Below are 12,840 nucleotides of genomic sequence, written 5' to 3'. Positions count from 1 at the left end.
TGCTGATAGCTTGGGAGTTTTAAAAGGCACAAATGAGCAGCCATTTGCCAAATTTAGAACCATCTCCCTGTGTTTTGACAAAGGTATGTGACAGAAGGAAATAACATGGGTAATTTTCCATGCCACATTACACCCAACAGCCCAGAGTCTGACTTCATTATTAATAAATCGTCCTTAAGTTTACTAAAAAAGGAAAGCACCATAATGTTCGCTTTCCATCTCATTAAGATGCCATAATGAGGTTTGTTTCTAAAAATTGGATCACTGCCCAGCAGCTCCAACTGTGTTGCTGTTTCTTTGTTTTAAAAACTTCACACAATGTGAGCAAGAAAACAAAAATCACAATATATTATTTCATTTCCACAACAAAGCAAACAATAAAAACAGCTTTTTCTTCCAAAAGCGGGCGTCATAAAATACATGTCAAACAAATCAACATAAGGAGTTTAAAGCTAAGATAACACATTTATATACAGCAATGTATAGCTCTTGTTAAACCCCCTTTTTAACAGCAGATAATTAAAAATGTGCCCACAAAGCAAACATGTGCTTCACATACATCCACCATCAATAACTCTCCCATCTGGTGTTAACGTGGTTTTGCCTCAAGCTTAAATTATCTTTAAGACAATCAAAATTGCTTTGGTTTTCAGTCAAGCGTCTGTGCTTTGAATGTGCAACTAATCTCTTGTGTGTGAGACAACATGCTGCAAATTCTGCTGTTGCTGAGAGGAGTTTAGCTCAGAAACTCCCATCAGTAAAAAAATGATTAAAAGTTCCACATGTACAGTAGGGGGTGCTCAGAATTTGGCATGGACTCAAATTGCACTTACTGTAACACTTAAACTCAAGGCTTTGCCACTTGAAACAGTATAACCTCATGAATCTCTCAGCAAGAAATGTCCAATTTTCCAAATGGCTGCTAAATCCTAATCTACCCCTCTGCTGAGATCAGCTGATTGTGGTTTAACTAACACGAGCCCAGTTTTCCACAGATGGAGGGGGAAATTTGCTGGACAGCTGATGCTGCTACTTTTCTTCAGCCTTTCTTCAATACTTTTAAGCTACAAAATGTGAAAGATGAAACTAGGCTTGAGAGGTATTGGACACTCAATAATAAAAATCATCTGCAATCACCGTAGAGCACCTTTTGAACTGACTTAAATCGGCATGATAAGACAAAGACATTATTAAGATGTTGCATTTAATGTGACTGTCAAGTTGCTTCAAGGTAAAATGTAACATTAGTTGGTAAGACTGTTGCTATAAAAATTAGAAAAATTAAGCGTGTGTAAAAAACAATCTGGCAGCTGTGTGAAAAGGGAAGAATGCTTTTGAAAATGTGTCTTCACAAAACACTCTCTCAGTATCTCAGTAGTGTCTGTAACCACCACGTTTAGCTTATCAGCTCTATCCAAAGCAGTAGTATTCGTCTGATTCCACCCTGAGTTTCAGAGGCGATTTGCTGAAGGCGTCACCGTCGATTACAGTTTTCTCTACAAAACAATCGAGGTCCGTAGGTGAGGGATGATCTGGGAGGTCTTCTGCTAGAGTGTCCAGGTAACTCCCCACAGACAGACCGTCCAGACCGTCACTGTTGCCATCATTCAAACTGTTGAAGCTGCCTCGCAGTGAGGCACCGTCCTGGCTGTCTGACAGGCTGTACAAGCTGCCTGTCAGGCTGCCTTCTTGGCTGGCAACACCTCCTTTGTCCTCTATCATCCAGCGGATGGACTCGATGCCCTCGTTGATGGACATAAGCTGCTGCATCAGCTTCACGTCGATGGCTCGCAGATTTGCCTGTATGGTGAAGGAAAAACCAAGTCAGGTCAAGATGCATAAGGATGATACATGATCTAAAAGAGAAGTTAGACAATTTTAGAAAGTTTATTTGATAAATGGATACCATTCTTATATCTGTCCCGAAATACATGGTTACTATGACACTTTCAAGAAGCTGCCAGGAAGCTGTCAGTTAGCGGAGCTTAGCATAAGGATGGTTAGGTAACAGAATGTGCCTAACCACACAACTAAACATACAAGGAAAGTACACTAGCTTACATATCATTTTTGTTAATTTTTCATTTAAAATAACGTGTAGAAATGAAAATGTGCAGTTTTATTGACAGTTATGGTTCTAGTGGCAGTTAACTTCCTGATCGTACACTTACATTTAACAGACAGATGCATAAGTGCTGCTTCAAATTGTGTTTTGGCAGAAAAGTGAAGGCACACATGTCTCAAAACCCCAAATTTTCATCCCAGTCAGAATATTGCACTGAAGGATAACAAATTATTTAAGGGAGAATTTTGACAATTTGGGGAAAATTTATTTGCTAGATACCATTTCCATATATGTTCCTACATATGGATACAGGAAACTGCCAGTTAGCTTAGCAAAAGAGCGATTAGGTAACAGAATGCACTTAGCAACACCACTAAAGATTACCCAGTTACATGTTAATTCTTGTTACTTAACTTTTTATAAGTGTGAAGATTAAAAATTATACTTTTATGGCTAGTTATGGTTTTGAGGGCAGTTCAGTTCGCATCTGTAGACAAATGTATCGGTGCTGTTTCTTATAAATTTCTGGCATGAAAGTACTTACAAGCATTTCTCAAAAACCTTAACTTAAACATCCTAGTCAGGTTTTGGTACTTAGGTTTGACACATGATTTAACAGAGGAGTTTTGACATTTTGGGAACATGTATTTGACAGATAGACACCATCCTCAGGTTTGTCTACTAAATATACTGATATGGAAGGTGCCAGCTAGCTTAGCTTAGTGAAACATCTAACCTATCTCTGCTGGCAAACAGATCTTGTCTACACAACTAAAGGTTACCAAGTTACAGGTCACACCTTGTTAATCATTAAAAACAAGGTGTGAAGTTGAAAAAGTGTAGTTTTATGACTAGTTATGATTCCAATGGCAGTTAAGTTGGTGACTTCTATTTAATGGACAGATCTAAAAGTGCATTTCCGTAAGTATGCCTGAAAACATCACAGCCAAGTTATGGATGATTTAATGGAGAGGTTTAATATTTTGGAAAGCTTATTTGATAGATGGACACCATTCTTAGATCTGGCCACGTCATATATGATTACAGGAAGCTGTCAGTCACTTAGCATAAGGTTGGGAAATGTGGATAAACAGCAAACCTATAGCTTTAACTTACGCAATCTATCAACCACCACTGAAGTTACACAGCATTTCTCATTAAAGACTCATTTAAAACAAAGCATGAAGACAAAAAAAAAATCACAGTTTTATGGTATGTCATGGTGCTAAAGGGCAGTTGGCTTGGTGCAGTTTTATGGAAAGTTACAGTTCTGAGGGTAGTTGAGAATTAAATTTGACAGACAGGCATGAAAGTGCTGTTTCTCATCTTATGTTAGCAAGAAAGTGAAGAAGTACACTTCTTAAAATCCCAAACTATTCCTTTAAATACTACACTACACAGTATGCCCTCTTCAACAGAACAACCTAGCACATCATTACAAACTAATGTTAGCATTAAGAAAAAGCTCATTCTTGACCCTGGAAACAGCAGTTAAGACAACAAGCTCACCAGCACTTCCATCCGTGACAACTGTGCAAACTTAGCAGATTTACTCCTTGCAACTGCTCAAATTCTTGTGTCGCCTCCTGGCTAGAACACAGTGTGCAGTTTTGTTTAGACTATCTGTCTCTGTTGTATCATGCTAACTATGTGGAACCGGAAAAAGGACTCATGTAGCTGCACATCCAGGAGACAGTCTTCATCCAGAATCGTGAATGATCGGCCTGCTTTGCACAGTGTAGCCATTGATTAAACTCCTCGCCATGACAAACCAAGCCATTGAGCGCGGATGGAAGTGGAGTCATTCAAAGGGATTCCCCTGTGTCTACTGGGTGACAGAATGAAAAAAATGGTACAGCTGCAACATCCTGCCACAGTCAAAATACATTGAGGCAGATGAAGGCAGACAGGGCTGGTACAGTGTTCCAGACAGCTGGCATGACACAACAGCCTTTCTTTGCAGTGGATTTGCAACCGCCCTGCATTTGGCTCATATTGCTGGCGGTGTGTTTGTTTTGCAAGTATAACCACCTGCTTTATACACACACAGAGGCCAGGCAGATGGAGTTACACCGGCGTTTTAGTCCAAGCAGCTATCTTGTGTTAATAGGATGGCACCAGTGGGCCTGTATCGCAAAATGAGTTTCAGAAACGCAATTAGTGCTGTATAATTTTGTCTACACTGGATGGGAACCTAACACAACATGCTTGATTTGTCATACGAAGCTTAAAATATAAAAAAAAAAGACCTTGCTTCACCTTTAAAAGTCTATTTGCTCCTTTGATAGGCCTCTCAAATAAAAGATAATCTAAACACAGTGTTGTCACCACACACATTTGTGTGTCTATCAGAGATGTGTGTACTAAAACAGAGCAGTCTGATAGGATTAGTAGTTAAGCTGTGAAGGGAGCCATAAAACCAAGGAGGCATGGGATGGCCCGCATTTCCAATGAGCTGTCTAACAGTCAGAGGCCACTGATGAAATTACACTCAATTACTTTTTTGGTAAAAAGTCATTCAGCTTTCATACACAAAGAAACTTATGTAATGACACAGCTCTGTCAAGTCAGGTTGGAACAGGAACTAATGAAGCTAAGGTACACATTGTTCAGCTCAAAAGGACAAGATGTGCAGCTCATAGTTCTAATACTGACTTTTAACATCACAATAAATCTAATCCAATCAACACAAAGTCTGCGGAGCTTGGACAGTCTGCTGGCCATGACAGCCCGACTTCAGTCTGCAAAACTCGGTCAACAAGACCATCTGCTCAGGAATCCTAATACCTTTCGTGACCTTACTTATTCAAATTGGAGGGGGGGTGACTCCAGGTCTGACAAAGCTTTCGTCAGTCAGTCTATCCTGCATGACATTTAAAAACTATTTATTGAATGTCAGCAACATGTAATCATGCAAAGATAATTAGATCTGCACAAGTGGAGTAAGTTTGAACCACAAGAGAGAAGAGGTGGATAAGAGTGAATAACTCTCATCTGCTGACTACTTTTTCATGGTACTTTTTTAGTTCAAATTAAGCGCAACAGAACATTTAGCAACCACGTGTTGATATGTGGAACTATTTTACATGTACAAGAATTCACTGAGAGCCTGGGCCAGTTCCTATAAATACATTATGGTAAGAACAATCACTTATTTTGTACTAAACAGTCATATTTAAGGTGTTCTTATTTTTTGCATTTGTTTGACTAACCACTCTTCAGTGTGTTTATGGAAAAATAATTAGCTATAGCAACATTTTCAAAAGAGCCAACTAGCTTTGAAATAGCATAAGTTTACAAAAGAGGCTAAAACTAGCATAGGCTACATTATGATACATTTGTACGATACATTTATATCATAATGTATCATAAATACTGTATTTTAAAGCTAATATATCGTTTGTAACTCTTCAAAATCTACTGTATCAATTCCTGCACAGCTATAAATTTAAAGCAAAGTTTTCTTACCATTTCTTGTTTGAGCAACAGCATTTTGCTCTCCAGTCTTTCCAAATCCGCAGAATTAGCCCACAGTTTGCGGGTGGCTGAATGTGACGACGCAGACTTCTCGTGCTTGTCGCCGGCGAGAGACCGAGCGAGACTGTCCGGAACTTTCCGACCCAACTTTGTCTCTAAATCCTTCAATTCGGACAAGACGCTGCTGTCCTCGTCCATTGCGGAAATAAATTTAGAGCACAACTGCAGAGTTGGAAGTGAATTCCCAAAAGCCTGGCTGGAGGACACGCTGTATCCAAACAGGAGCCAAAGTAGCGCAGAAAGTTGCAACCTGCGCTCATCACAACTTCCTCCAGCTGCTGTCTGACTGATGTGAAGAGCCAGAGCCGCTTCACGGTGGACTGAAGCACCGCTGTCGCTCCGACACACCTCCCGGTCCAGCCTTCGACACGCTGTCCGTGGACCCTCCCATAAAGCTGCAACCGGACACCCGACAGGTAAGGAGACACCAGGGGTTGACAATAAAGAAGTTTTTGTCCTTAAAGACATTCCCTTTGGTTGCCATACAGTCACATATGATGGAAATTTCTTTATTTATATTCAGGAAAACACTACATTCAACCAGGACAGGTGACAATTCAAACTCTAATGGCAGTAAGGCCTGGACCCTCCTAGTGGCGCTGACAGGTATTGACACTTCAGTGACTATATGGTTTTATTTTTCTGCCACGGGTAGTCTCAGGAGCTGCCACTGAAGTTCTCAAACAGCTACATACTGGCAATAAGGTGCCACGGGCTGAAATATACTGCCACTAGTAGGCCACATACTGTCTAAAATGTACCATAAAGGTTCCATATACTGCCACTAAGATGCCATAAAGGTGCCACATACTGACAATAGGTACCACAGGCTGCTACATACTGTCAACAAGGTGCCACAAGCTACCACATACTGTCAATAAGGTGCCACATACTGCCACTTGATAGATAGATGGATAGATGGATAGATAGACAGATAGATAGAAACTTTGTTATATAGATAAAGTTTGGTGCAAAAGGCTGTCAAATACTGCCACGAACATGACACATACTGCCACTAAGGTGCCACAGGGTGCCAAATAGTGTCATTAAGGTGCCACAGGGTGACAAATAGCGTCACTAAGGTGCACAGGCTGCCAATCAGTGCCACTAAGGTTCTTCAGGCTGCCACATAGTGTCACTAAGTTGCCAAATACGATCACTAAGGTGCCATAGGCTGCCACATACTGTCACTTTGGTGCCACGGGATGCCAGATACTGCCACTAAGGCGCCACAGGGTGCCAAATAGTGCCACTAAGGTGCCACAAGCTGGCATGAAGATGTCAAATACTGCCACTAAGGTACCACAGATGGCCACATAGCGTCACTAAGGTGCCACGTTGTGCTACATACTGCCACTGAGGTTACTCATTTATTATCAGGTACCCAAAAATAAATTTCATAAAATATTTTGACTGACTTTGAAGAATGTCATTCATTCATTTGTTTTCAGACCTGGGAATTGGTGTATGTTGACCTTAAACAAGACATCTTACATGAGAAGCAGTTTAAAAGGTTCAAGAACTCCAGAAATATAACTCCCCCAGCCATGAAGTTTCTTGAGGACACAGACAGTATTATTTCCTAGCAAACTGAAATGACTCAATAGATCCAACAGAGGACACATTTTGAATTAGTGGGCTTTAAAATGAAAAAAGCAACATTTTCAAACAAAGGTGCTATTGAGGTCATACAAAAAATCAGAAAAGACTTTGAAGCATTTATTGCTTACCTTTATACGTAAAGTCAAGCAAACCACCACGTGTATCAATAACATTTAATCAATACCATAATTTGACATGCAATGAGATTGAACAGCATTGTATATAAATGTAAAAACAGAATACCATACATTTGAAATTTCAAATATTGGTGTTTAACATATAATTTGGTTTGTAAAAAAAAAAGAAAGGACAGACAAAGAAAGCCTGGCTACATTTCTTCTGAATCACCTGCACTGTTTGCTGTAGTTGCCAGCTGGAGTTTCAGAAAGTGGACTATTGCACCCCCTCGTGGGCACTGCAACTCCCTTACACGTGCAATGACTATCACCTCACTTGTGTTGGCACTATGCAGCTAAATCTAGAATAAGAGAAACACAGAGAGCAGTAACACCTATGAATGTGGCAGAGGTTTAATTATTTTTTGCATTTATTAGTCAGGCAGTATTCCTCTCCCCATTACTCTAAGAGAGTTACAGAACAATGAAGATTGCATCTACATTCTTTATACCTGATCACTTTTTAAGTGAAACATCACACACTAAACTACAGAAGGCATCATTGCTGCCACTGACATGCTATTCTAAAGGCCTGACACACATTTGTTTCAAAGAGTCTCCTTGCAACTCCACAGACTAATGAATAAATCTGAACATTTTCTTTACATAAACTGAGATACAAAGTAACAGCTGACATCTGCACAATTTGTAAAGAGATTTCACCTGTTTCTGATTCATGGAAATGACTGGAACAAAAGGATTCTTTTATTTTTTTGTCTTAAATGAAAGCAGATTTCAACAAACTGCATGGCTGTGTGGCACATTGGTGGCAATCTCAGACCACAGATTGGCTTTTGTCGTCGTCGTAGCGCTGGTACTGATCCCCGAGCAGAGGCTGGAGGCCCTCTGTCTTATATGAACGTGCACGCACAGCGCATGTGGTGGCAGCAAAAATGACCGCCACGAGGACGAGGGCGGCAACTATGGCCATCGTTATGATTTCAGTCAGAGTGAATGCTTGACCTAGAAAGGTAGACACAGATGATTATTACCTTTAAAAGCAGAAAATAATATGGTGATAGACATGAATCAGAATGTGTACCTGGCCATTCAGCTTCATAAGAGTAACCGAGATTTTCCGGAGCAGTCACAAACATCTCTGAGTTGGTCACTGGAGGCCAGAAGGGCACCATGTTGTAGCGCCTGTTGTGACCAATGGGGGCGTTTTCTTCAGGATACACCGCGGCATCTGTTGGGAATGCTTTAAGTTAGCTTAAATGTGGCAAAAACAACATGAACCAAACAGATTTTGCTGCTAAAACACCTGGACTGTGTCTCCTCAACCATTCATCGAATATAGCATCAGTGTACGTGTGGAGCAGGACAAAGATGGGATCATTGGGGGAAAGGTGAGTCTGTCCTCCAGTTCCATTCAGGAACAAATGAGCCAAGTTGTGGAGGCTCCTCACCACGGGATCGTAGTTCCCCTGGGGGGCACTGTAGCCTGAAAGAACAACATGAAAATGCATCAGAAAGTGTAAATGTAGGACCGTATGAAAGAAATGTATTGGCAGTTGCTCACCTTCAATAGTGTTCCTGAAGCTTTCGGAGGAAGTGGAGTAGTAAGGCGGAGTGTCGAAAGTGTTAACCTGCAGACAGTCGGCTACATCCTGAGGCTCCGGGAGACGCTGCACCATCGGCCTGTTCACGTTCCCTGCTGGGTTTCTTCGAATCGGAGCCGTCTCGGTGCCTAAAGGAGACAGGAGATAAGACGTCACGCATGCATTTTCTCTACTCTTGAAGAATAGAGAAGATCTCTGTAAAAATCACCAGCCTGTTTGTCATGATAAACGAACAAAAGGCTCACTGTTGCAGATGGTTCCCAGCGTGTCGTAGTCTTCTACGCTCTCACAGAGGACCCTCCACTGGGAGAAGATGGAATTTGGACTCAGGGAATTCATATCAAAACTGCTCCTGGCTCCCATCAGGTCATCTGTGCAGATGTCACATGTGCTTCCCCCGATGGCAAAGTTCCAGTAGGGCAGGGCGAAGGAGGGGTTCTGCAGCATGTCCTGGTTGTTGGATATGAAAAAAGCATTGAAGGTTGGGTTAGAGAGTATGAATGTGAAGATCAAGACAAAAAAAAAAACCCTAGAAGCGCTGACTTAAAATTCCACCTGCACCAGGCTTTATTTTAATGTATTTCCAGATCAAAGGATTTGGTGTCTGAATGCACGGCATAAATTAGTTAGTTCCACATACCGTAATTTACTTCAAGAGCAGTTGCAAAAAAATCCATTGTCACTGAATGAGTAGATGTGCAATCAATGCAAATTCGTTTGACAAAAGCCTTTGTGGAAATAATTTAAGGGTGCGTTGAATGTGTAAATATATATATATATATGAAGACAAAACCTGCGAATTTATGCAGTGGTATTAGGTGGTGATGGATCTGGAAATGGTGAAACTCTGCATGATGCTTAGAATTTGAGACATAGGTAAAGTAAATGTGTCAATACAGGATTTACAGGCAAGGAATATTCATGAAGCTTAAGTTAGGCTCTAATCATCTGTGAATTACTTTCTACATTAATTCTGTATTAAGGTCTTTAAAAAATACCGTCCTTAAACTCTACACTTTTTGATATGAGACCGGGCATTAAGACACATTAAGAGTGAGCTCAAGACATATTTTTCCTCAGCAGAACAAAATAATCCACGGCACTATTAAAATCCAGGCCTCTGCTCCCCAGATATGATTTAAATGTGGTAGGATAAAGAGCCAGAGACACTTTTTAGTCATCTTAGCTGATATCCAGCTTCGAGAAACGAGCTCTCCCTCGAACTCTGCCAGTGGGGCCGATTTGCAAAAAACAAGCGACTAATTAGGCAGCACAAATTCACCACAAACCCGCACAAGATAAGAATGAAGTTCCTCTGTGGGAGTCCAACACACTGTCAGGGCTTGAAATCCACACAGAAGCTTCATTTTACTTTCTGTGCTTAACTGTGGGTAGCTGCAACACTCACTGGAACTGATAATTAACATTTTCCAGGCGATATGTGCAGGCTAATAACTCCTTAGCTCACCAAAGCTCTTTAGGATACTGTTTTCTCCAAATCGATGGTTTGCAGATCAAATCATACCACAGTGCATGAAGTGTTTGGCCACATTTTACACACCCTTATTAAGGCGTGACACTGCATTAACAGATGCGATTTCCTTGCTCGCACAGTTGTGGGGAAACAAACACGCTACAGGCTATTAGTTGGAGATGTATTGGTAAATTAAAAATGTCGATAAGCAGTCAAGGGCCGATTACAGGCAGGCAACCAGAAACATAACTGATTAGATTTTTTTTTTCCATATTTTAAAACACCCAGTTTCACAGAACTGCAGTGCACTCTGAAAAGCAAATCAAGGGACACATTTCTACCCAATAATTAAATGCATAGCTGCAAGACAAAATCTTTTTTTTTTTATTTAGATAAACCTCTTAGGTTGCAAATATCATTACAACATAAATTCATTAGAAGTTGCTAGAATTCAAAAAGATTGATGCAAACTGTAGCCTCTTTGTTTTGGTCCAAATGTTATTTTTTTACAGTGTGTATGCACTATGCAGTTGCAGCTTCATTCCTTTCATTCTCACACATTATCTCACCTGCATGTCTCGCTCCAGCTGCAGCAGATGATACCGGTGCCAAGTTACGAAACCGGGGCCTTCATGTGAGAAGTCCACTCCCCCAAAGCTGGCCTGTCCCGCGCCCAGGAACGTCTTGCTGACGGAGTAATAGTGGGTCCACACGAAGTAATTGTAGATGGTGATGTTTTCGAACGTGGTGGTGCCGTTCGGCCCGAAGATGTTGGAAAAGTGCCGAGTAGCGATCACCAGGTCAGGGTGCACCGTCCGCTTGGCCTGATCCAGCGCGTTCACAAACGCACGCTTCTCATCCGCGCTGAGCTGCATCACGTTTCTCCTCACTGGGGGATTATAAGGGAGGAAAAATTGGATTAACTCAATCAGTCATGCGTTAACCGGGGATCAGTTTGTAATGACCGAGAAATCAAATTACCTTTTAAAAGTTTCTGGGCACTTTCAAGTGGTTTCATGAGGTTCTAATCTGAATTAATTTTTATTAAAACACCCTGGCTGTGTCAGATCAAATCTGATAACATCAACATTAAACCAGGGGTGAAAGTAAGCCGGAACGGTCCGGAACTGCGTACCGGCAAAAGATCTGGTGGCGGAACGCAGTTCCGGGAAAAGATCTGCTGGCGGTACGCCGCTCTTCCACCGGTATCTATGGGTACGCCGGTACGCCCGCCGCCCGGCCTGCCTGTTATCCATAGATATCGACCGGAGTTCACTCAGCAGTACGTGAGTGCGCATGCGTGTCTACTTCCGTAACACAGCGATTGTTATGGCCAGTCGCAGCCAATAGCAAATAGGTGCGCTTGATTTATTGCACTGGGACGAGCAATAAATTACACCTGAAATTCCACACCTTCTTGTGATTGGCTGAAAAACTTTCAACAGGATTTACAATGGTTAGCATCGACGGAATGGGGTGAAAGTAAGCCGGAACGGCTACTTTCACCCCTGCATTAAACTGATATAATTCCTCAGGCTTAAATGCCACTGAGAAATCCGTACTAGCTCCAAATCTACCTACTTTGATTACAGCCTATCTATATCTCTGCCACATATCTACAATGTTAGGAGGACGCACACTTACCAACAGAAACTCGCTGGTCACAGTTTGGTCCGGTCAATCCGTGCTTGCAGCGGCCGCAGTTATACCCGCTGAAATTTCCGTTACATTGACAAGTACGGTTGAAGTAACGGATGGGCCACCGTTCCCGGTCATCCCGTCCGTCGTGCGGGTACTGAGGCCCGTGAGGACGCGCGTCCACTGTGATTGACACGCACTGTCCGCGCCCGGTGCTGGAGCCGCACGGGTCGTTATTCAGTCCGGAGGGCGACGGGCAGCACTGTCCGCTCCTCAGTCCCTCCGGTGTCACGCACTCTCTGGGGAACTGAGAGCTCACAAGCACCGCGCCCACGAGCACCAAAAAACCGCACCGCCACATTGTCCAAAAATGGTGCCAACTTTTACGCACGGCTGCTTTCTCAAGTCTATTACGCACCGGATACGTACCTGCAGACACACACTTCAACTAATAAATCATCCAAAAACAAATGCGCATCACTTCAACACATCAGGAGTAACTTTCTGTGCCAAATGACTGAGTGTAAAACTCCCTCTTCCATGTGACCCTGCAGGCCCCTGCTTCGATACCCCCCCTCCCCTCCCAAACCACTGAACCGTCGACCTTAAATACCGGATTAGCGCATGACTACCCGGATTTTCTGACTCCCGCGTGATCCCATCACATAACATCATATTTCCTACTGGGGATGGATGCAAGAGAGGCAGTGTGATCCGGTCATGCACAGTTATTCTTGTAAAACAGTCACTGGATGTCTGCAAGTTGCCCGAATAAACGCAACATTG

The 12,840-nt window shown here is 42.2% G+C and overlaps 2 protein-coding genes across 3 annotated transcripts; both read right to left on the bottom strand.

The window, feature by feature from the left end:
• Positions 1-321: 321 nt before the first annotated feature.
• LOC110949396 (leucine rich adaptor protein 1-like) lies at positions 322-5,992 on the bottom strand. The gene is made up of 2 exons (XM_022191455.2): positions 5,534-5,992; positions 322-1,800 (listed from the first exon to the last, which is right to left on the bottom strand). Exons 1-2 carry the CDS (start codon positions 5,738-5,740, stop codon positions 1,411-1,413), a joined length of 597 nt encoding a protein of 198 aa, XP_022047147.1. The 5' UTR covers positions 5,741-5,992; the 3' UTR covers positions 322-1,410.
• Positions 5,993-7,733: 1,741 nt separating this feature from the next.
• Positions 7,734-12,633, bottom strand: LOC110949392 (5,6-dihydroxyindole-2-carboxylic acid oxidase-like). 2 transcript variants are annotated; one of them, XM_022191404.2, is made up of 7 exons: positions 12,061-12,633; positions 10,986-11,305; positions 9,188-9,392; positions 8,903-9,070; positions 8,645-8,824; positions 8,423-8,569; positions 7,734-8,343 (listed from the first exon to the last, which is right to left on the bottom strand). In XM_022191404.2, exons 1-7 carry the CDS (start codon positions 12,413-12,415, stop codon positions 8,156-8,158), a joined length of 1,563 nt encoding a protein of 520 aa, XP_022047096.1. In that variant the 5' UTR covers positions 12,416-12,633; the 3' UTR covers positions 7,734-8,155. The 2 variants fall into 2 exon arrangements, with proteins under 2 accessions (XP_022047096.1, XP_022047095.1); XM_022191403.2 differs by lacking the exon at positions 12,061-12,633 and adding an exon at positions 11,398-11,687.
• Positions 12,634-12,840: the final 207 nt, after the last annotated feature.

Source organism: Acanthochromis polyacanthus, chromosome 23 (genome assembly GCF_021347895.1).
Source record: "Acanthochromis polyacanthus isolate Apoly-LR-REF ecotype Palm Island chromosome 23, KAUST_Apoly_ChrSc, whole genome shotgun sequence".
Lineage (NCBI taxonomy): Eukaryota > Metazoa > Chordata > Actinopteri > Pomacentridae > Acanthochromis > Acanthochromis polyacanthus.
The sequence above is the reverse complement of the archived record's forward strand: the minus strand, read 5'-3'. Positions and strand labels throughout refer to the sequence as shown.